Here is a 23,999-nt window from a genome sequence, read left to right as displayed (position 1 = left end):
TGCAGTATTCAGACTGCTTACCGTTGTTATATACCAGCCGAAGGCGGTAATGGATCCCATTGTTCGTCTTTTCTGTCCCAGGCTCCTGCAAGGACAAGACAGGAGGATGTTCAAGTGCTCAGGGCCTTCAAGCTCCTTCACCCATAGCCTCCTTCATCCCTACCCTCCACCCGAATCCCGCGGTCCTTCTTTGCCTTCTAGCCATCAGCCCATGCTTTCCCACTCATTCACCACCTATCCACTCAGCGGCCCCGTGTGCTCGTGCGTGTGTATATGGCCGGGTCCCTGAAGCCCCTCCATCACCCCCAGTGCTAGTCCCAGGCCAGCCCATGAGCCTCTCACTCGATCCTTTTCCACGAAGTCGATGAAGGCTGTTCGCTCCACCTCCACGGGCTGCCCCTGCCGGTCGTACATGGCCAGCACGAAGTGGAAGAAGTTGGACTTCCTGAGGTTGGAGGGGGGCTGCTTTTCAAAATGTGCTCTTGCCAGGCCCACGCCACTGTGGGAGGAAAGGAACTGGAAAACCACGGGAAGGGCCCACCGGTGAGCAAGACCCCAGTGGTTCCGGCCAGGTCGGTGGCTGGCCAGGAGTAGGCTTGGACACGCCAAGAGTGTGGACAAGAGGTCAAGTGAGGTGAGCCCTTCCATCCTGGACAGGACCATATCAGCTCCACAGAGAGGCCTCCAGCACTGAGGCTACCCCAGCGTGCTTCTTTGAGAAGAAGGAACACCATAGTGCTGCATGAAGGCATCTGATAGGCTCTCCCCACTGCAGGGTTTTCCCTGGGACCCATATTTAGGAAGGCTTATCTCTAAAATCAAGTGTATAAACGGTAAACCAATTCACTGTACTATCCAGAGGCATTTAGGAGTGTGTACTAGGGCATCAGGGGGCACCTTGGAGACACCAGAATGAACTTCCTACTGTACCCCAGCTTTCAGCTAGGGCTTCACTGAGATGATGGCATTGTCTGGGGCATGATGTCCATCAGACTAGCAGGGACACTGAACTGGTTCCAGGCTATCAGCCTGCTCATCCTAGACCTTGGACTGTAGATGGGAAGTACTCTTTCTGGGTATAGAGGGCATGACTCCAGCTTCATGACATCATGGCCTCTGGGCAGGAGGACCTCCTAGTTTGGCCTTAGAAAAGGCTTTCTCCTGGCTCATCAGAAACTTTGCTCAGAAGCAAGGAGGACGAGAAGAGCAAGGCCTTGTTTACCAGACTGCCCATAAACTCCAGTGCAGCACTAAACTCCGTAACATGCAGCCCTGGAATTTAGTGCCTGGAAGAGGAGGGTATTCTCAGGCAGGTCAGTGTGTGGGTCAGTGTGTGGGCCAGCCCCAAATATGTCACCATGTAAAAAGAATCAAAGGAGGAACATATTGTTTGGGGGTTTCTTTTTGTTTGTTTGTTTGAGTTCTTTGGGGTGTTTTGGTTTTGTCTTGTCTTAATGTTGGTGTTTTTGAGACAGGGTCTCACTCTGTAGTCTAGGCTGGCCTGGAACTCACTATGTAGTTCAGGCTGGCCTCAAACTTGCTGTGATCTTCCTGCCTCAGCTTCCCAAGTGCTGGGATTATGATATGAGCCACCACACCTGGCAAAACAAAAACAAAGGATGATAATTCTTTTTGTGGGATATGGCGGAGGCTTACAGAGACTGCAGCTGTCCCGCCACCCCGGGGAGTCACTCAGCAACCAGAAGAGGCAAGAGAGCAGAACAAACAGCCCCAGAAATATCTGTGAGGGCAAGTGTCCGTGGAGCAGATTTCAAAAAGTGGAGCACCGGGTAAGGGGTGCCGCTCAGTTGGAAAAGGGACTGACTGCCTGTGGTGAGGAAGCGCTGGTGTGATACCTAGTGCCCTGTAGAACCAGCATGGGTGGCGCACACCTGTAATCCCAGGACTCTGGAGGTGGAGACAGGAGGACTGGAAGTTCATCCTTGGCTACATAGTGAGTTGGAGGTGAGCATGAGATACAGGAGACTCTGTCCCAAAATAAATAAAGAGAGAAAGAGAGAAAGGAGGAGAAAAATGAAAGGCAAAGGGAGTAAGCGGAATGGGGCTGGGGAGCCGGCTCCGTGCTTAAAGCACTTGTCATGTGACTAGGAGGACCTCAGAGCCCCAGAACCCCGTGAATGTGGCTATGGTATGGCTAGGAAGGCAGGGACACATAACAAGCTAGCCTAGCCACATGGATGAGCCCTGGGTTCGATTGAGAGACCCCGCCTCAGTGAGTAGGTTGGAGAATGATCAAGGAAGATTCCAAGGAAGACATCACTCACGGGCCTCCATGTGCACACATCTGCATGTGCCCCCACACATGCAAAGATGCACGCGCACGCATGCACCTGCACACCACATGTACACATTCATCGGGGTGTAAAGCTAGGAGAGAAAAGTTTGTATTGGAAGTTCCTGCCAGACTGTATAGGAATATGAACACCAGGAAAAGTTTAGACTTTCTTCTCCAGGCCAGGCAGGCACGTCAAAGCATGTTTCTTACAGGTTTCCTTATCTTCTCCCTAGAGGAGTGCTGTGGCCACACTGCTGACTCACAGCACATACGGGAGTCTTTGAAGGCCTTTGGACACCCTGTAAAAATGGACTCTGCTTCAGTTTGCTCTGGCTAGTATTCCCCATGTATTAGGTACCCAGACTCCAAGATGATGGTTCCCAAGGATTCTGCCTCTTGATATCATGTGCTTAAGCAGGTTCCTCTCACAATGTGTTCCTGCTGGTCCGTGTGGTCAACAGAATATAACAAAAATAATAGCACACGACTTCCACATTTTAGGTCACGAAAGCATCGTAACCTCTGTCTTGTTCTTTTTCTTGACCCATCACACAGGGGAAGCCAGCTGCCATTAAAAACCAGTGCCCAGGACTGGGGAGGTGGCTCAGTTGGTAAACTATGTGCTTTACAAGCATGAGGACCTGAGTTTGGACCCCTAGAACCAACATAAAAAGCTGAACAAGAGGTGTCTATGCTTGTAATTCCAGAGATGGCAAGATGGGAAGCAGAGATGGGGGATCTCTGGGGCTTGCCGGTCATTGGTGAAGTCCCGGCCAGTGGGAGACCCTGTCTCAAACAGAAGGTAAAGGGAGCGTGAGAAATGGCATGAGGCTGTGCTGACTTCCCTATGCACTCCACACATAAGCACCCATAACTGAAAATACTCATGTGCGCGCGCACACACACACACACACACACACACACACACATCAGCATCCCAGATGCCCATCAGGCATGCTTCCTTGACAATGACTACCAAATGCATTGCTGTTTAGTATTTTCTTCCACATAATTTAAAATCGGGAGCCAGTGAGCCAGCTCAGTGGGTAAAAGGCTCTTGCTGTCAACCTGAGTTTGATCCTAGAAACCTACATGGTAGAAGGAGAGGACCAACTCTCACCAGGTGTCCTACCTCGGTAAGTGCTCCATGGTACATGTGAGCACCCCCCCCCCAAACACAGATAAATAAATACAAGTAAATTAAAAAAAAAAAAATCAACTTACTGTTTTCTTTGGCTTCATACTAGGCCATAGTGTCTAGGCTGTCAGGGAATGAGGCAATTGCTATGTTTTCAGTCATAGAGAGGACAGCAAATAAAAAGTGAACAGTTCTTTCTCCTGGATACATTCTTGGGAGCCACAGTGGCCATGGGAATGGGTGATCTAGGAGGCAGATGTCTTGCCTCAAGAGGCGCCCAACACTCTTCCTTAGTAGAAGTTCCCTTCTCTGGGGTTATTGTCCTCTCTCCATTCTTTCCCATTCCCTCCCCGGCTAGGTTGCCTTTCAAGTGGGGACTTGACCACCCTCTGTCAGCTTCTCAACCTAGCTGAGAGGCAGGGAAGCCTGAGGAGAGCTTTTGATCACAGCAGGTCTCTGATTACTATGGATGAATATGCTAATGAGACATCAACTCTGAGCTCCACCCTCCTGCTTACAGGGCCAGCTTAGCTTGAACTCTGCCAGGGGTGGTTTCAAGAACCACCAAGTGGAACAGATGACCGAAGGGGGTGGCCTTGTAGAGCAATCCCATCACTGCTGTCCTATGTTCCTATGCTGAGTCTGGGAGGCTCTCAGAGAGTGGGGAGAAAGTAGAGAGGAAGGCCTTGGCAGAGGAGAGTGCATGTTGAAAGAGTACAGAATCCCCAGGCCATTCATTCAATAGGGCTTTTCTATGCAAAAGCCTGATGGTGACCAGAGTTTCCCTTCCCACCTCAGTCCCCTTGACAAATGCCAGTCAGTCCAGAGTCCTGTCTCTTCCCCGATTATGCGATTATGCTGGTCTCCAGAGACTCAAACCTGGGAGTCTTCCCTAAGCCCTAGGCCACACACCCCTGTGCTGGGCCTGCCCTCTGTGGTATTGTGTTCCCCACAATATTGTGCACCGAAATAAATTTATCTGGGGTCAGAGAACAGACAGCCACTAGAACAGAGCCAGAAATGGTGGCTAGAAAAATCGGGTCAGAGTAAGCCATAGCAGAAGTTGGGCGGTGGTGGTGCACACCTTTAATCCCAGTACTTGGGAGGCAGAGCCAGGTGGATCTCTGTGTGTTCGAGGCCACTTTAGAAACAGCCAAGCATGGTGACCCACGACTTTAATCCCAGAAACCCAACCTTTAATCCCAGGGAGTGGGGGCAGAAAGAGAAAGGTATATAAGGCATGAGGACCAGGAATTAGGAGTAAAGCATGTAGTTAGTTAAGCATTTGGTTGGTTAAGCATTCAGGCTTTGGAGCAACACAGTTCAGCTGAGATTCATGTGGAGGAGGACTCAGAAGCTTCCAGCCTGATGAAAAAGGATCACCTGAGGAACTAGCAAGGTGAGATAGCTGTGGCTTGTTCTGCTTCTCTGATCTTCCAGCAATCACCCCAATAACTGGCCTTGGGTTTGAGTTTCATTAATAAGAACACTTAAGATTCCTGCTACAGCCCTCCCTATGGACAGGGCTATTTGGGAGAAAGAGAGAGAGCACAGAGATCAGGGAAGGGGAAAGAAAGCAGGTTCCTCTAGGGGATAAGCTCCAGTATCCAGTTCTAGAGTGTGTGTGAGGCATAGAGAAACAGAGCCCCACATGCCCCCCAACATAATCTCACTTAGCCTAGCTCTGTTCCTCCTAAGGCAGCCTAGAGTAGCATCCAATCCTCCACCCTGCTCAGGCTTTACAAGCTTCTGTGGGGCAGCATTGACAAGTTAACATTTCCACTACCATGAACTACCACAGAACAATATTAATGACAGTCTTAGCTCCCATCAGACCAAGGTTAGCCAATAGAATGGGAAACCCCCTGTTAGGTGCATCCTCTGCTCCTTGCCTGGGAATTCTCCAGTCTACCTCAGTCATGCCTCAGTCAGTTAAGTGAGGAGACTGAGATAAAATGGAAAAGATTTTGCTGAAAAGAGTCTAGCATTTTTATGTGCACGATACACAATAATACAAAAAATATGCTGTACAGAGGGACAAAAAGCCAAAGAAAGCAGAAGCAGGCTGGACCGTGTCTCCCTTCTCTGGTTGTCCTCATTGCTCCTGTACCTGTAATTGCAAGAGAGGATCAACACCTGTTAGGCTGACCGGCAAGCTGCAAAGAGAGAAACGTGGGGAGGAGGAGGAAAATGTTTTCCTTTTCTCCCCTTGGGAGAAGTGCTGCTCTTGTAGTGAGAAAACAAACCATAGTTAAAGAACAGAAACAGAGACATACTGGAACAATGCACAAAGTCCCCAGTGATCGCAGAGTCCCCATGGCCACAATCTGGGCACAGGCATGGGAGCTACAGGCGGCATTGAGTGTTCTCCGCTCAGAACGAGAAAAGATGGAGGGGTAGGAAGACAGAGGCCCTGAATGCTGGAGAGGCAAGGGTGTCATTTATGTTCTAGAAGCAGAGAACTCCCTATGATTAAAAACTTAAATATTAACAGCTTACTGGATTGGTTCAAGGAACTTGAGGAGTGGAGTGTGACAGAGACAAAAAAGGCAACCCAACAAGCTACCACTGTAGGCAGCCAAGCTCAAGTCTATGGAGAACTAGGAAAACACAGAAGACAAGTACTTCAAACTCACCCCCCTGAGTACTGGGTCAGGGGCTCGGTGTGTTAGGCACTGCCACCTTTTAAGCCACTACCTCATCCTCCAGATTGTATGTATGTGCATGTGCATGTATGTATGTGTAGGTGTAAGAGGACAGAAAAGGTATCGATTCTCTCGGAGCTGGAATGACAGGCATTTGTGAGCTGCCTGATGGGGGGGGGTTGGGATCCAGTCTCTGGTCCTCATGACTGAGAAGCAAGTACCGTTAACTACTGAGCCATCTTCCCAGCTCCCACTGATGGTCTTGTTTTGTTGCTGTTCTCCTGCCTGCCATAAGTACTTGCAGGAAGAACAAGCTCTGGCCTCCTTAGCAAGGCTTCAAGCATTAGGAAGCAGATGCTGGCTGAGGTAGACTTGCCAACCAAGGGTACTAAGAAGGTAAGCGTGGGTGCCAACTGTCAGCCACCCAGAAGCACTGGGTACAAAGGAACTTTAGCCCCTGGAGCCCAAGGGCATCTCGGCAGATTCCGGGTTTACGATGAACGCGGCGGGCGAGCACTGGCCTACTCAGGATGTGTACTGCTGGGGCCCATAGTTCAGTGATATTTCATTCTCTTAGCATCATAGGAAACAGAGATGTACCTTCTTCAGATAAATGCTGCTGAGTGGCACAACAGTCACACTAACCATTTTTGTAAGAATCCAGACTGGCCGGGCAGTGGTGGCTCATGCCTTTAATCCGAGCACTCGGGAGGCAGAGGCAGTCAGATCTCTGTGAGTTCGAGGCCAGCCTGGTCTACAGAGCTAGTTCTAGAAGAGCCAAATCGACGCAAAGAAATCCCATCTCAAAAAAAAAAAATAATAATAATCCAAAATAATATATTCCCTCAGTTTCTCAGAAAGGTTGTTGCAAACACAATGTCAAAACACTTTCCTCTCAGCTCTGGAGGGTGCTGAGGTGGTAGAGAACTCGTTTCTAGTCTAGAGAACCCAGACTTGGGAAGCCTTCATGCCAGTATTTCCCACCAGGTCCCATCTCCTGTTCTTTCACAGGCCTAGGATTAAAGGGGACTTTGTGTGACACCAGGAAGAGCTTAGTCTGTACAGGTACTCTTTGGACAGAGGAGTCCTGCTGTGCAGCAAGCTTTGGTATGCCTAGGCTTCCTGAGCACTGTGTCAGGACTTTGAGGTCAAATGAACAAGGACAACTTGACTTTCTTAGCCTGGGCTACTAAGATGAACTGCACTCCAGAGCACACGGGGATGCTGGTTGGCACGGTAGGGCAACAGAGTATCTGGTTGCTATTAATGAGCCCACCCAGCAGGCCCCTGGAGATGTTCCCTGGCAAGGCTAAGCAAGATGCCCCAGGGCGCTCTTCTCCTGGCATCCAGAACTCTCTAGAAGACAAAGCCCCTGTTGCAGCCTTTTGTCTCTATTTACAAGATGCTCAGGCTTGATCACATACTTACTATAAATAGCAATTTAACAATAACCACCTGCATCCCCTTACAAGGTGCCCCTGGGGGCTTCAGCCTTCCAGTTTCCTGCCAAATGTTAAGTCTGGCCCACCTGACAGCCCAAGATGCTGAACTGCAGCCCTCTGACTTGAGCCTGACTCATCTTCAAATCTGAGATGTTGAGTTAAGGAGAGTTGAAGTCATCAGCATTGGAAGCAGGCTCTGCTGACCACCCTCCACCTCCAGCACAAAAATGTATGCCTCCTATATCTCATTGCTGGTCTCAGATTTGCCTCAGTTTCTTCTGCTCGGTCTTGCCATTCTCTTCCCTCTCCCGCCAGGGCTGCAGAAGCTCCAGGTTCATTTCTCCCACACTCTTCTTCCTTTAAGCATCCCATTGGTGCCCAAGCTCTCCCTTAGGCATTCTCTGTGCCCAAGGACTGATCGCGATCATCATGCTGTGCCTGCCTCCAGCCAAGATCTCTTGGCTTAACCCTGCCTAGACCCTGAAATGCTCAGAACCTAGCCATGATGCATAACAAAAAAGATAAAAGCAGTGTGACACACAAGGGCACACCCACCTCAGTGGTACCCACAGAGAGGAGGCCAGGTAGCTAAGGGCAGCTGCCCAGAACCTGTGTGTGGATGAATCCGCTGAAGAGAAGGTTTGGGTCAGTAGAGGCTTCAGAGTCCCCATTTCCACTACTCGGCACAATCCTACTTAATGACCCATGTCTAAATGGCCGGCAGGGGACAGGAGACCCTGACACGTGTGCTCTAGCGCTTTCCCCCAGCGTCTTTCAGTTCCACCTACCAACTACTCACCCGTTTTTCTTCTGCCTACCCTCTTACCATCCACCCACAGGCCAGCCTGCCAGCCAGGTTCCAGGATGAGGAGCAGCGATTAATTATTAAAGCAAACAAAAGCATTTCCTAGCAGGGAGGCTAGCCTACAGCTGCTTACAGGAAAGACATCCTCAGCAGCCTTTCTTCTCTAAGGCCTTCCTCCTGGGCAGAGACTGCCCGGTAGAATGGGCAGTCCTGCGTCTCCCAGGACTACTGCAGGGTAGGGCTGAACAGGCAGGCCCCTCTAGACTCCACAGCCTAGGAAACACACCAGAAGGATAAGAGTGCTGCCCCTGTGCTAAGCCCACAGGCAGGAAGACCTGTCTAAAGAAGAGGACAGAGAAGGGGCTGCAGCTAGGTCTCAAAAGAGGGATTCCTATTGGTTCAGGTCAGGGGCAGTCACAGCAAAGCTCTTTGAACAGACATCCCTGTTAGGGAGCCCCCAGCAGGGAGAGGAAGCCTCCCTCCCAGCCTCCTCTCCCCTTCCTGTGAGCTGGGTATTCAGCTCCTCTTCTTTCCCTACTTCCCATGCTCAGCATCTTCTTGGTGTTAGCAGAGCCTCCCTCACTGATCTTGGGGAGGCCTTCCAGACCTTCTTCTCCTCATCTACTTTCTTCAAAGTCTTGGCATTTTTGTAAAGTCTAAGTTGTAAAATTGGAGAGGGTAGCTGGAGGATGTAGGGCAGTTGCTGGAACATACTGAGGTGAAGAGAGGTGCCCAATAGGGAAGCTTTTGGAAACAGCTAGGTGGACTACGTTAGCCTGTGGGTGCTGTAGAAAGAAGGACGAATGGGCTGCCATCTTTGCCCTGCAGGAAAGCCTCAGCTGGCAGGGCCTGTAAAGCAGGGGCAGGCAGAGGACAGCAGAGCCTGGCCTCTAGTAAGCATCTTTACGTAACTGCTCTCCAGGGCAGGGAGGCAGGGCATAAACAGAGCCAGGTGCTGAGGTGGAGTCTGGTCTTCAAGGCTGGCTGAGGCTCTATTCAGTGGGTGTGTGATTCTAAGGGCTTGAGGACTGTTTTAAGAGAAAGCAGGCCTGGCAGTCTTGCTGACTCTCCAACATCACAGGCCACTGTCATACAGAAGTTAGCAAAGAGATCTGGGTCGGACTGTGATGAGTCCTGAATGCCAACTATCTGGGAAATGGGGATGTGCCAGTGACAGCAGCCTGTGGCGACCATCCTTAGCCCTAAAAACAGTCTGGGCAGGGTGGGAAGACACAGGACACAGACAGAGGCATGCTGTGAGGAGTGGGGCACTTTTCCTTTCTTTAATCAGGGCATGATCAGAGAAAAGCACTCTGAAGCCTGGTATAGTGGTGTAGACTTGTCATTCCAGTGCTTGGGAGGCAGAGTTGGAGGATAGCCTGGGCTACATAGTGAGCTCCACCCCCCCCCACCCCCCACCCCCAGTATCTTGAAAATGTAGCTTTGGTGTGTAGAGCAGGGAAGATTGTCTGGGGAAGGGGTGGGTCAGAGTACAGGACCAGGAGTCTCGAGTTATCCTTCAAGCCAGGGAGGAATGGAGTCTAGTGCACAGGAGTTCAATTGTTAAAAGTGGTATCTGGGCACATTGAGATCGAGACTGGGGACAACTCGTTTGGTTGTGGTTGAAGGTGAGGAAGGCACAGATCATCCACACTGAGCAACCTTGCAGGAGAATGAGACCAGGCAGGGACCGGAGATGAAGGAGAGGATGAGAGATGGAGGTTTCTTGTTATGTTGTGGGGTGGGGAGATCTGAGCAGAGGCTGACTGAGGGAGAAGATGCACACTGGAGAAATGGCCAACACTGTGGAAAGAAATGAGAGCCGAGGATTCGCTTCCCCTCTAGAACACATTGGAAAACTGTCAATCTGTGTCCTAGAGCTGGAGTTTCCAGACTTGGGGAGAAGCAAGCTCGGGCCTGAAGAATATTCTGTTCAAACTTCAGAAGGCTTTGGGGACCCAGAACAGACACCACTCAAGACCCTGTCTCTGTGCAGACAACACTGTTGGTGAATGGGGGAGGGGTGATATCGAAAGTCTCATCCCCAGATTCCCCCCCCCCCCCTTCAGCCACCTTCAGGATATCATCTCTGTTACTCCTGCTTGCCTCTCATTAACCTGCTGGCCCTGGGCAGGCAGAGAGCAACGTCCGAAAGAAACGCGAACTTCCACTCTAATATACTCAACTACGTAACTTCCCACAACCACTTCAACTTAAAGAAAAAGCCAAAACCAACAGAAAAGGGGGCACATGGAGTTATAAGCACAGCACGAGACAATGTTAAAGGGGAAAATGGGAAGGAAATGGACTCTCAGGCTGATAGCAGTTGTGTTAAACAACCGTGATTTGCGTTTCTATAATCCCTAGTTAGATCGCTCTAAAAACTTACTGGATTTGGCTCATCTGCATTATCCATTCCTGTCCTGGAGAGGTGACTCAACAGAGAGCCCAGCGCTCTCCCTGAAGGCTGTGAAGACAGGTGTGCAGAAACACTGCACCCCTTTGTCCACAAGACACTCTGTGTCTACTATGAGGTGAGGTTGGGGAGCACTACGAGTGATGCCTGAACAAGTTTGGATATGTGAAGGGGAGTGGTGTGCCAGGCCCGGTCTGCTTTGACAATCTCTAGCTGGCGTCCTTCAGAGGATGGGTAGCAGCTACTTAAACTTCCAGGAAACCCAGTGCCCATCCTGCCCTGGGTCTCCAGGGACAGTCCCTGCCTAGTGCTAGGCTCTACACGCTCCCGATGGGATGTATAGCCTCCAGTCCATGTTGTATGATTGGAGGAAGTGTTACAGAGAGCGAGTACCAGCGGCTGCAGGGACTGGGTTAACAAGCCTTCAAAGTCCCCATCCAAATCCTAGAGTTGATTCCTTACCGAGGTCTCCTGCCCAAAACCCTATGTCTTCCCCTGAAAAGTAACCAGAGTAGATTCTGCTAATTCCCAAGAGCTTCCTGCCTCCCTCAGGATCTACCCAAAACCACCCAACAGAGGAGTCCGCGCCCCATTCTCAACCCCAATCAATTCTGCAAGGTCAGCTGCCCACTGGCTTAGCCACTCTTCAGCCCCACCCACACCTCTGGCCCTGCACACCACCACTGCCCCAACTCTGAGGAGCATGGAAAAGCAAAAACTGAGGCAGAGTTTCTTGCCTTTCTTGTCGGGTAGCCACGGAACTGAACAAGTGGAGCAATGGAGACTGCTCAGGAAGAAGGGACTTAACATCTCTAGACGGCTAATAACTGTGGGTCAAGACTCAAGATGTGCAGCGGGATGCGACGCCCCCTCCAGAGCCCTGGACACTAGTGAGCAACCTCGCCCCATATTCTCAGGGAAAAGTCTGTCAGACTCAGAGGGTGAACAGCAGACTTCGTCGGGACGGTCAAGTGCTAAGACTCTCTCCATCCCTTGCTCCAGTAGCTAAGGCATGCTGGACGAAGGCGACACGAAGAGGTACAACCAGAGTGCTAGGTCGGGTGGGGCTCTTACCTCTGCGCCGCGGTGCTGGAGTCCAGGATGCCCGCGCTCTGCATCCAGGAGCGCACCGAGCCCAGGCTGGAGGGCAGCAGCGGCTCCTCTTTCAGATGGAGCCCACCGCGGGGCAGAGCGTCCTGTGCGGGGAACATAAGGACCCGCAGTTCGTGGGCGCCCCCCACTGCCAAGGATCGCTTCCCGCCGAGGCTGTGGGCGTCGCAGCTCAGCCCGACCCGACGGCACCGGGAGCCTCCAGGAGCGCAGCGCTACACGGGGTCCTGGAGCCTCAGTGCACGCTCGCCTCTCCCGTGCTCTCTCAGTCAAAGCGGGTCCCTGGGCGCCGACGCTGTCCCCTCCCCTCCTGGGGAGCGGGGCGGGGAGATGGAGGGATTCCCCCGCGGCCTGAGAGCCGGTGAACAGACTGAGAGCGGAGCCCGCACCCGCTCCGCACGGAGGCGCCCCAGAGGCGCGCTCTGGCGGCTGCCCAGAGCCGCGGTCGTCGGAGGGGGGGCCCGAGCGCCCCGCTAGCTGCCCGCCCTTCCCCCCCCTCCTCGGCCTCTCCCCCGCCCGCCCGCGGCGCCCGCGCGGGGCGCTGATTACCATCCGAGAGGGGGAGGCTGCGGCCGTAGAGCTCGGCGACGGCGACGGTGGCGGCCGGGGTGGCAGCAACAGCAGCAGTCGCGCGTCCCGGGGAAAAGCAGGGCCGGCGCCGGGCCAGCAGACGCAGCCGCCGCCAGGTCCCCGAGTGCCCCGGCGCCCCGGGCCTGCCGCTGCCCCGGGCGGCAGCACCTGCAGCAGGAGCAGCAGCAGACCGGCCGACTCCCCCCGGGGCCCGGTCCCCGGGCTTCCCCGCCGCGGCCGCCGCCGCCCGCCGCTCCCCGGGGCCTGGCCGCGGGCCCTGGCCATCCCGCCGCCGCCGCCGCTCCCTGGGGAGCGGGAGCCGAAGGGAGGGAGCACGGGCAGGAGGAGGGCTGTCGCGAGCGGGTGGGCCCAGGGGACTCGGGGCCAGGGGAGGCGGGGGCGGGGCGCGAGGCCGGCCGAGGGGCGGCCAGGGACGTGACATCATCGGGGGAGGAGCGGCCGGGCTGGGGCCGCGGCGGCGGGGCGGACCCTGGAGAGTCGGTAGCCGGGTTGGGGGCCGCGGCCGGGGGAGACGCGGCTGGAGGGAAGCTGGCCCTGGCCAGGGAAGGCGAAGACAGGGCGGGCTGGGGGCTGCGCGGCGAAGGAGCTCAGCCTAAGCAGTTCAGCTCATCACACCGCGCTCGGGAACCACCACGGCCTCCCGGTCGCCACCAGACGAAGCCCCAGCATCAATCTTTTTGATCCCATCTCCTTCCCCTAAGTATGCGCCGCCCTCTCCTCGGCCAAGGCTTGATTCCCGGAGTTGCTGCTCATTTGGTACCTTCTGACTTTTCACTGGCCCTCCCGCACTTCCCTCAGTGAACCTGACCTCGACTTAACCTCTGGTTTAGTGCTCAAGGGTCTCTCAGTGTGTAGTTGGTTGCAGGGTCCCAGGCCAGCTGAGCTACCTTAGTCCGGCATCTCCCACCCTTATTCCTGTCCTTGGATTACTTAAACTCAAGTTTACATTCCCAACTGCGCCCTTGAGAAACCTCTTGACTTCTGATGGCAAGTTGGACACGTGGGACTCAGGATTAGGGTTAAGAGCCCAGCTCACCTCCTGGCCTTTGACCTTGTGGCACAGCCTTTTCTGTGTGTCCTGCGGGCTGTCAGGAAACCTTGGATCGAATTCAGCAGTCCTGCAGAACAGCAAAGGGGGCTGGGGTGGGGGGCGCTTGCCCTTGCATTCTCGGATCTCCATCCTCCTGGGGGTGGGGCACGCTCCAAGTCAACCCTTAATATCCTGCCTAACGCTGATCCAGAGAAAGGATCCCAGGGACACTTTGGGGTCTTGTGTCTCCCCAGAGTTCCTCTGCCTCTTCTCCCGACCTCTTTGTTCTTCATTATCCCTTCCCCTTTATGCTCAATTTTTCACCACCTGTCACCTCTGAAAGAGGAGGAAGGGACCCTCCCACTCAGACCTCTCAAGGTCTCAGCTTTTACCCCAGGTGGAATTATCGAAAGAGGGTCTTTCAAAAGGAATTCTTTTTCAATCGCCCTCTGCATCCCTTTAGCTGACTCTAAATCTTGCCCCTCATAGTATGGCTCCTGGATCAGCAGCATTGACATTGGTAGCTTGTTAGAAATGCAGACTTGAAGGCCCTCCCAGACCTGTCAAGTGAGAGCCTGCCTCAGAGAGCTTAAGTGCTGGGATCAGGCATGCGAGCCACTAAGTATGTCTGGCTAAGACTTTCCATTCTTAAAAAACCTTCCCCTTCTCCCCACCTCCTACAATCTCCGCGCCTCCTGTTTCTGTGGAAGTTCACAGGAGTACTCCACTAAGGATGCTTTGCCAGTCAGCGGCTGCTCTTAGAGGCTCACAGCCTGGCTCCTCCCTCCCTGCTCCGTCTCTGCTTTGACTCCACCGTCTCTTGAGGCTTCTGGCCCTCTGACCTCCTTGCAGTATCTACTGGCCACATTTCCTCCTCCTCCCCCCACCTATGTGATGAAGCTACCCAGAGACAAGAAGTTTGACGATTGTTTGGGTGATGTTCCTCCTACCCTCTGAGGATGCTGGACTGCTGTGTCCCCCCTTCTCCCGTGTCTGTCTGTCGGTCTCTCCCTCTCCTGTCTTCCTCCTTCTTCCCCTCCCCCTCTCTCACCCCCCCCCCCCCTTTTCTTCCTTCAAGAGTACCTGTGTTGTCCACAGTCTCTGAGGCTGTCATTGGGAAGACCACATCCCAGCTTGGGCTTCTGTCTTCCTTCTGTCTGTCCTGACCATCAACTGGGGAAATTAGACCAAGGGGCAGGAGAGGGGGGCACCTGCCCCAGGAAGAGTCCCCAGCACAAGTGGCTCCGCTCCTAGGCCACAATGGCAGTTTAGTTCCCACATGCCCGTCCTTCACAAGCCAGTGCACCCCCTGTGTGTGTCCACATCACCCCCTCCTGCTGCCCACAGGCTTTAGAGCACGTGCGTGTGCAGGGATGGGGGGGGGGTTCATCTCTGACACCTTTCTCTTCCAGCTACAGCTACCACTTCGTCAGATCGTCCATGTCCTTCCCTCTGCCCCAGCACCCACAGAGGATGTCTCTGATAGGAACACATGTCAACACTAGATTCCACCCTCGCTTGAAGGAGATGCATTCCCTGTTCTGCAGACAGCTTCCTCATCGTCTCCACCTTCCTCCTGCAGGTTTTAAAGTGTTGCCTGATTTGGAGTATATAGAACCTTCTTAAGTAGACTTCATTGTCTCTTATGGCTTCCCACATTTAGGAGCATTCCTGGCTGATCCAGTTTCACTAGACACTCTTCTTGCTGTGTCGGTTCCTTGGTCGCCTGACACCAAGAGATCTCTCCCTTCCTGAACTCTTCTCATACTCTGGGCTGTCCCTTTGCCCTGCTGCCCCCTCCAGCAGGAATGCTAGAGTTCAGGCGGTGCTTTTCCTTCCAAGGCACGCTGGAGTCCCTGTGCCTTTTGGTGTTACATTGTGACTCTGAAGAATAGATTTGAGGGACAAGTGCCCAGAAGTAACCTGGGGAAGTAGAGGATTAGGTTGGCCTAGGAAAGTGGCATTGAGAGGTAGCTGTCAGAGGGGGTGGGGGGCCTGACTTGTGTGGTTTCTACAATACCCTAACTAACCCATGGGATAGAAAGGAACCAGCCAGGGTGATATTTGGCAGACTCTGCAGCCTCAGGGAAGGACTTCTGGGTTAGAGCTGCTGACCAAGAAGCAAGGATTCTGGGACACTCGGGGTATCTCCTGGACAAGTGTTAGAGCTGTCTTTGGAATCCGAATCAAGTGTCTCTTCTTAAGGTCCAGCCACAACTCTGCTTCTTGGAATGACATTTTATTTTGCATGATTTGTCTTGTTTGGGATGGGGGATGGGATTTTCTCCTTTCTACACACTATGGCTGCTCCGTAGACAAGAATTTAAGTGTTCTGGAGGCATGGTAGCAGACAGAGGAGGTTTGGTCTGAGCTTATAGAAAATGCCATACCCTCCTTTGGCCCAGGCAAGGTCTCACTTTTGGAACTGTTAGGGCAAACCCTCTTACCTCACCCTTTTGCTTCATGGGCATTCATGCTCATGTTCAGAAAGAGTTTTGTCACTGGGCGGTGGTGGCACATGCCTTTAATCCCAGCACTTGGGAGGCAGAGCCAGGTGGATCTCTGTGAGTTCGAGGCCAGCCTGGGCTACCCAGTGAGTCCCAGGAAAGGCGCAAAGCTACACAGAGTAAACCTGTCTCGAAAAACCAAAACCAAAACCAAAACCAACACCAACAACAACAACAACAACAACAACAAAGTTTTGTCATGTGCCCAGTGCTCGAGAATAAGTGGACACATGGAGCCTAGCTGTGTCCTCCTGAAGCCCACAGTGGTAGATGCATGAATATTCAACCTTATTCCAGAGCACGTGGACTATCGTAGAAACAGGGATGGGTAATGGGACAAGCACAGAAGGGCCTAAGCCTGGGAGGAGAGATAAGCTTCTCAGCCAGAAGGATGAGCCTGTGGAACTGGGTGACTGGCTCCACTTGCTGCCAAGGTGGAAGATGCCAGCATCTGGAATCATGCTGGTACTTCACATACCACGTCTAGGAGTTCAGGGTTCGTTTTCTTTCTATTAATTCTGGTCTTGAGATAATACTTTTTAAACAGAAGAGTTATTTCCCCCAAGCCTCAGCCCTGTGCAAACTGTGGGAAACAAGACACAAAATCATTTTTGGCTGACTTGTGCTTGGATGTCTGTGTATTGTACTATAGTGCCCCCTGGAGTCCCAGAATGTTAGGTTGCTGTTTCAATCCACTTCCTAAGTCACCTGATAATTAGAAAATAACACCAAAATGAAAGCATGCACTAATTGTGGCTTCTCGCATACTCCCATGAAGCAAAGAAAAGGGTCATTTCAGAAAGTCGCCTGGAGGTTGTTTCAGCTCTGTCTTCCTTGAAGTCTCAGTCTCTTCAAGAGCAAACAGCAAACACATCAGAACAACTTGTCTTGCCTGGGGTTCTATTCCATTCCTGGGCTGGGCTGGCATGTAGGCTGAATCATTCAGTTCTAAATAATAAAACAGTGGGAGTCACAATGTTGGACCCTTAGGCCGAGTTCTCATTTCTCATCTTTGGGATAAAACAGAGGCAAGATATAGACTGTCCACATCCCTACCAATCACCAGGAATCTCAGACAACCAGCTCCATCCTCACTGATAAATAGGAGGTGGCTGCTTTCCCTTGTGCTTCGAGGAATACTCACTCCGTGCTCTTTTGCAGAGCCATGCTGCCCCTTGGCTTATCCTCCAGCTTGGAGAGGCCAGAGGCCTTCTAACCGAGCACTGGAACGAAGCTAGAAGTCTCTGGGTAGCAGCTTCTTAGCTGTCTACAGGCAATGCCAAAGCTTCTTGAAGTTGAGAAGCTCCACGTGGCTGCTGTCTTTTCTTTCAGCAACCATGACTATTATTTAGGCCAAGGAAGTCAGACTCTTGTTTTGTAGGGATATCTGTGTATATGCACTAGCAGGTTTTGTCCCAGAAGGAAGAACAGAAGTAAGTCCATGAATTGTTCTGTTTATATTCTTTAATATATATATACATACATACATATATATGTGTACATATATGTATATATACATATATATATCTTGCTATGGTCAGGCTTAAATGGCTCAGTAGCAAGTATAACAAATGTATATCTGTTTACATTTAAAGATGTGTGTAATAGTACTTACAAATCAGGATGCAAATATCAAATTACTCATTTCCTTATCTTGTTTGCTTGTTTGTTTTGAATTTTTTGAGATAGGCTCTCTCACTATTTAGCCTTGGCTGTCCTAGAACTCACTATGTAGACCAGACTGGCCTCGAACTCACAGAGATCTTTCTGCCTCTGTCTCTGCCTCTGGAGTGTCTGGAACAAAGGCGTGGCACCACACTTGGCTTTTACAGGAAAAGTGTGTGTGTGTGTGTGTGTGTGTGTGTGTGTGTGTGTGTGTGTGTGTGTTCTTTCATATAATGCTGGATTTCTGGGGAGGGGCCACAGGAAAGGAAGCTCCTACTACCCTGGACAGGAAAGGCTGCTCTTCTTGTCTGGGTGAAGTAGAGATGGTGTAGCTGAGACTGATTCTTTCTTCTTCTTCCTCCTCCTCCTCCTCTTCCCTTTCCTCCTCCTTCTCTGTCATTTATTGTCTCAATTTTATCCATTCCTCTTGGTTGAGATGAAATTTCAAATTATAATTAATTTGGCACTACTTGATGACTAATGGTATTGGATATTTTATTATTATTTTTTTAATTATATTTGTGTTTTAATTTTACTATCAGCCATGGGTTCCCCTGTTCTCCCCCCTCCCGCACCCCTCCCCACCTTCCCCCCAGCCCCTCCCCTTCATTCCCATCTCCTCCAGGGCCAAGACTCCCCTGGGGATTCAGCTCAACCTGGTAGATTCAGTATGGGCAAGTCTAGACCCCTCCTTCTAGGCTGAGCAAAGTGTCCCCACATAAGCCCCAGGTTCCAAACAGCCAGTTTATGCACTAAGGACAGGTCTGGGTCCCATTGCCTGGGTGCCTCCCAAACAGTTCAAACTATTCAATTGTCTCACTTATCCAGAGGGCCTGATCCAGTTGGGGCTCCACAGCTTTTGGTTCATAATTCATGTGTTTCCATTAGTTTGGCTATTTGTCCCTGTGCTTTTTCCAATCTTGGTCTCAACAATTCACACTCTTACAATCCCTCCTCTTTCTCCACAATTGGAGTCCTAGAGCTCCACCTGGGGCCTGGCTGAGGATCTCTGTATCCACTTCCATCAGTTATTGGATGAGAGTTCCAGCACGACCGTTAGGGTGTTTGGCCATCTGATCACCAGACTAGGTCAGTTCAGGCTTTCTCTAGACCATTGCCAGTAGTCTACAGAGGATGTATCATTGTGGATTTCTGGGGACCTCTCTAGCATTTTGCTTCTTCCTGTTCTCATGTGGTCTTCATTTATCCTGGTCTGTTATTCCTTGTTCTCCCTTTCTGTTCTTGATCCAGCTGGGATCTCCTGCTCCCCTAAGCTCTCTTTCCCTCAAACCTTGCCCTTCATTACTCCCATTTTCATCCAGGTTGTTCATGTAGATCTCATGCATTTCTCTGTCATTGTGTGATTCTTGTGTCTTTCTTAGGGTCCTGTTTTTTTAGGTAGCCTCCCTGGAGTTGTGAGTAGCAGTCTAGTCATCTTTGTTTTACATCTAGTATCCTACTATGAGTGAGTAAATACCATGTTTGTCTTTCTGAGTCTGGGTTACCTCACTCGGGATTTTTTCTAGATCCATCCATTTGCCTGCAAACCTCATGATGTCATTGTTTTTCTCTGCTGAGTAGTACTCCATTGTGTATATGTACCATATTTTCTTTATCCATTCAGTTGAAGGGCATCTAGGTTGTTTCCAGGTTCTGGCTATTACAAAAAATGCTGATATGAACATAGCTGAGCAAATGTCCTTGTGGTATGATTGAGCATTCCTTGGGTATATACCCAAGAGTGGTATAGCTGGGTCTTGGGGGGGGGAGATGGATTCCCAATTTTCTAAGGAAGTGCCATATTGATTTCCAAAGTGGCTGTACAAGCTTGCATTCCTACCAGCAGTGGAGGAGAGTTCCCCTTGCTCCATATCCTCTCCAGCATAAGCTGTCTTCTGTGTTTTTGATCTTAGCCATTCTGACAGGTGTAAGGTGGTATCTCAGAGTCATTTTGACTAGCATTTCCTGGATAATTAGGGATGTTGAGCAATTCCTTAAATGTCTTTCAGCCATTTGAGCTTCCTCTGTTGAGAATTCTCTGTTTAGTTGTATAGCCCATCTATTAAGAGATTTTTCTATTCATTTTACATACCAACCACAGATTCCCCTGTCCTCCTTCCTCCTGCACTCCAGCCTTCCCTCCAATGCACCCCCCCATTCTTACCTCCTCCATGGCAAGGTCTCCCATGGGGAGTCAGCAGAGCCTGGTACATTCAGTTGAGGCAGGTCCAAGCCCCTCTTCCCTGCACCAAGGCCGCACAAAGTGTCTCACTATAGGCACTGGGCTCCAAAAAGCCAGCTCATACACTAGGGACAGGTCCTGGTCCCACTGCTGGGGGGGGGGGCGCCTAAACAGTTCAAGCTAAACAACTGTCTTGCCTATCCAGAGGGCCTAGTCCAGTACTATGGGAGCTCCTCAGCTATTGGTCCACAGTTCATGTGTTTCCACTAGTTTGGCTAGTTGTCTCTGTACTTTTTCCCATCATGGTCTCAAATGTCCTTTGCTCATAGAATCCCTCCTCTCTCTTCGATCTACATGAGCAAACTGGGGGTGAGGGGGAGTAATGGAGGGCAAGGGATGGGGGATGAGAACATAGGGTTTGAGCTGGAACAGAGACAGAGTGGGAGAGCAAGGAAAGAGGTATCACAATAAATAAAGACATCACGGGAATAGGGAGAAACAGAGTGATAGGGAAACTCCCAGGAATCCACAAGGATGACCCCACCATAGATTACTGGCAATAGTCGAGAGGGTGCCTGAATTGGCCTACTCTGGTGATCGGAGGGCTGAATACCCTAACTGTTATCAGAGATCCACAGCTGGGAGCCAGGCCGAACTCCAGGAGTCCAATTGATGAGAGAGACTGATTCTTCATGAGGCTTTTCATAGGTTCTCTTCAAAGCCCTTTGAGAATTCATTGTGACATATTCACATGGTTATTTATATATATTATATATCATAATTGTATACTCTTTTAAAGGACCCATGCCCTCCAATTCATAAACTTCAGCGCCACCCCCATACTAAATCTTCTGATGGGACCTGGAGTTAGGTAGGAACAGTTTATGTAAGAGACAATAAAAACCTAAATGAGCCAGGCATGGTGGCTCATGCCTTTGATCCCAGCACCAGGGAGGCAGACGCAGGTGGATCTCTGTAAGTTCAAGGCTAGTGTGGCCACTTACATAGTGTGTTTCAGGAGAGCCAGACCTTGTCTCAAACAAACAAACAAACAAACAAACAAAAACACATAATGAAGAAAAACAAACAACAACAAAAGCTAAATTAAGTGAGGGGCCGTGCAGGTATCAAACGGGGAAGCAAAGCTTGGGAAGAGATAATGAAAGCCCAGTGCAGATTGCCTTTGTCAACCACTTCAGAGGATTCATTGTGAGCATATCTAAAACACAGTACAATCTGGGGAAAGCTTTCCAGGCAATAATCAGTCCAATCAGTCCAATTTCAGGTGCACACTAGACTAAGGTGACTACATAGAGACTCTTTTGCACAGTGCATGTGACCATGAGGGTGGGTTCTGTAGCTAGAAGGCCTAGAATCTAGTATAGACTGAGATAGCCTAGACATCAACAGGCCATAAAATATTTATGACATCAACCTTAAAGATGGGGAAGGGTCAAGGGAGGGAAAGGGAAGAGTCTGGGATAGTCATTCTGGAGAATTGGGGTGAAGTCTGTCCCTTCAGAGAGCAAAAAGGTCACCATGTCATTAACAACCTCCACTCTCAGCTTTCTAGATAAAATGTAGATATTTGACTTGTATCTCCTCCATTGAGGAGACACCCTATGTGATTAACATTCCTTTTAAGTCCAGTGGACACTGGCCTGACCCGTAACACCTGTCCTTCTTTAACTAGTATAGTTTGCCCAGACACAGATGAATCTTGTCATCTTCTAGGCTGTGCTTTGGAAACAGGGATTGGAAAGAAACAGAAAATGTTTTCCCTTTTGTGATGGGAACGCCTATTCTGTGCCATTGTACATTGGAAGCATGTGACTTGCTTTTGTTTCGTGGGAGCTCACAGTTAAGAGATTACTTTGAATCTTAGAAGGCTTTGGACTTTTACATTGTGTTGGGACTCTCAAAGTCTGTGGCAAGTTTTGAAACTGAACTCAATGTATTTTGCACTATGAGATGGCCATGAGCCTATGGGGACAAGAACTGGAGGAAGGGTTATAGCTTAAAAGTGATATGTTTAGGTGTCAAGTTGACAAGAAGTGGACTTGTGATGGTTAATATTGTTTGCCAACAGGATCTAAGATCACTGAAGAGACAAGACTCTGGACATGCCTGTTAAAGTTACCTATGTTAACTGGGGTGAGAAGACCCACACTAAATGTGCGTGGTTGGTACCATGTCATGGGCTTGGGTCCCAGGTTGAACAAAATGGAGGTGAGATAAGCACCAGCATGCACCATCCTCTGCTTCCTGCTCCTGCTGCCAGTTCTTCTCTCTGCTGTGCTAAGCTGCATCTCCTATGAGCCAGAATAAAGATGCTCATCTTGAAGCTGCTCTTGTCCTCTATCTCGTCACAACAATGGTAAAGGTAATTAATACTAGTCCTCACTAGGCATGGTGGCACACACCTTTCATCCCAACACTTAGGAAGCAAAGAGGCAGGTGAATCTCTGCAAGTTTCAGGCCACCCTGATCTCCAGAGCAAGTTATAGGACAGTCAGGGGTACAAGAAGAGATCCTGTCTCACTGAAACATACATGCCAGTTCTGATTTCACTTTTACTATAGCAGTCAATAAGTTATATGAGATAGTCAACATTTTATTATGAAAGAGACACTGGGTTCAATGATCAACTGTAAGTTAATTACTATGTTCTGAATGAATTAAGGTAGGTTAGGCTAGCTTATGTTATTTGGTGAATGAGTTATTTAAAAAACACTTGATAGTATTTTCCATGTACAGTCCATTGTAATGTAATCCTGTCGTAAGTCAAGGGACATCTATATTTGATTAAGGTAGAATTTCCTGTCTGGAGAAAAAGGTACATACATGATGCTGAGGGAATTAGCTGAACTTTTGAGGGAGAAAAGAAAGTTATCACTGAGAGATAGAGATATGGCTGCTCTTTCAGAGGACCTGGGTTCATTTCCCAGTGCCCACATGGCAGCTCACAACTGTCTGTGATTTCCTCACACAGACATACATTCAGGCAAACACTAATGTGCATAAAATTAAAAAGTAATTTTAAAAAGTTATTATGGTCTTTATTTTATGAAACTAAATTTCAAATAAATTGCAATAAACACAAAATAATAACAGCATGAGAAAATATGTTGAGCACATGTTTGTCATCGTAGGGTAGAAAAGACATTTTGAAACAAAGGCTTTCTGGGTATGTGTCCACCCATGCTCAAGGAAGAGAGTGTTATTGGAGAGCAAGCAGGTGTCTGCTCTTCTTTCCCAGTTCGTTTCCCTCCTAGCTGTAATTTTGGAGCTGGAATAACTGTTTGGATCCTGAATGACCTTGGGAATGGAGGTCATAAAAAGTGGGTCACGAAATAAAGAGTGTTTTCAACAGGATAGAGGGCCATTCCAGTTGTGGATCACCTGGAACTCTGTGTTTTTTGTTTGTTTTCAGTTCTAGGGGTTGGACCCGAGACCTTGTGCATACTTAACAAATATTCTACCACTGAGCTACATCCCTAGCACATCATTGAATTTATATGGTGAGAATTAAAACTCTCTTTTGTTTGGGTTATGAGTATATATGTTTCGTTGAAACTGAAACTAGTCATGATTCACCAGCCTAGACTCAAATGAAGGATAATTGGTGTAAGCCACAGGCTTCAACTCTGACTTTTAGAGGCATCCAGGGAACTTTAAAGAAACAAACAAGCCGGGCAGTAGTGATGCATGCCTTTAATCCCAGGAGGCACAGCCAGGTGGATCTCTATGAGTTCGAGGCCAGCCTGGTCTACAGAGCGAGATCCAGGACAGGCACCAAAACTACAGAGAAACCCTGTCTCAACAAAACAAAACAAAACAAAACAAAACAAACAAACAAACAAACCCCAGAAAGAAACAAACAAACAAAACAAAAGCCTACAATTGCTTGATTCTACCCCAAACCAAGTATATAAAAATCTCTGCTCTCCCAAAGGACCCAGATTCAAATCCCAGCACCCACATGGCAGCTAACAACTGTCTATAACTCAAAGATCTGACCTGCAGGCAAAACACCAATGCACATAAAATAAAAGTAAATAAATTTTTAAAAATGGTTTTTCATTCTCTATGACATAGTGTCTTATATCCCTATGACATGTAAGATAGTGTTTAGAGGAAAAATGTAAATTATGGAACAGTAAGCACATACA

The 23,999-nt window shown here is 49.9% G+C and overlaps 1 protein-coding gene across 7 annotated transcripts in view; it reads right to left on the bottom strand.

The window, feature by feature from the left end:
• Ebf4 (EBF family member 4) overlaps nucleotides 1-12,814 on the bottom strand; it is a 71,582-nt gene extending 58,768 nt beyond the window's left edge. For 4 of the 7 annotated variants that reach the window (XM_036185199.1, XM_036185204.1, XM_036185200.1 and 1 more), the window contains exons 1-3: nucleotides 11,817-11,953; nucleotides 343-499; nucleotides 22-85 (exon numbers count right to left, since the gene is read on the bottom strand). In XM_036185199.1, the coding sequence (XP_036041092.1) occupies nucleotides 22-85; nucleotides 343-499; nucleotides 11,817-11,953 (358 nt within the window). Of the gene's footprint in view, nucleotides 1-21; nucleotides 86-342; nucleotides 500-1,512; nucleotides 1,547-11,816; nucleotides 11,954-12,401 lie in introns of those variants that run through there. The other 3 variants (XM_036185198.1, XM_036185201.1, XM_036185202.1) reach the window with 3 other exon arrangements.
• Between the last annotated feature and the right edge of the window lie 11,185 nt (nucleotides 12,815-23,999).

Source organism: Onychomys torridus, chromosome 4 (genome assembly GCF_903995425.1).
Source record: "Onychomys torridus chromosome 4, mOncTor1.1, whole genome shotgun sequence".
Lineage (NCBI taxonomy): Eukaryota > Metazoa > Chordata > Mammalia > Rodentia > Cricetidae > Onychomys > Onychomys torridus.
This window is presented reverse-complemented; position numbering and strand designations above follow the sequence as displayed.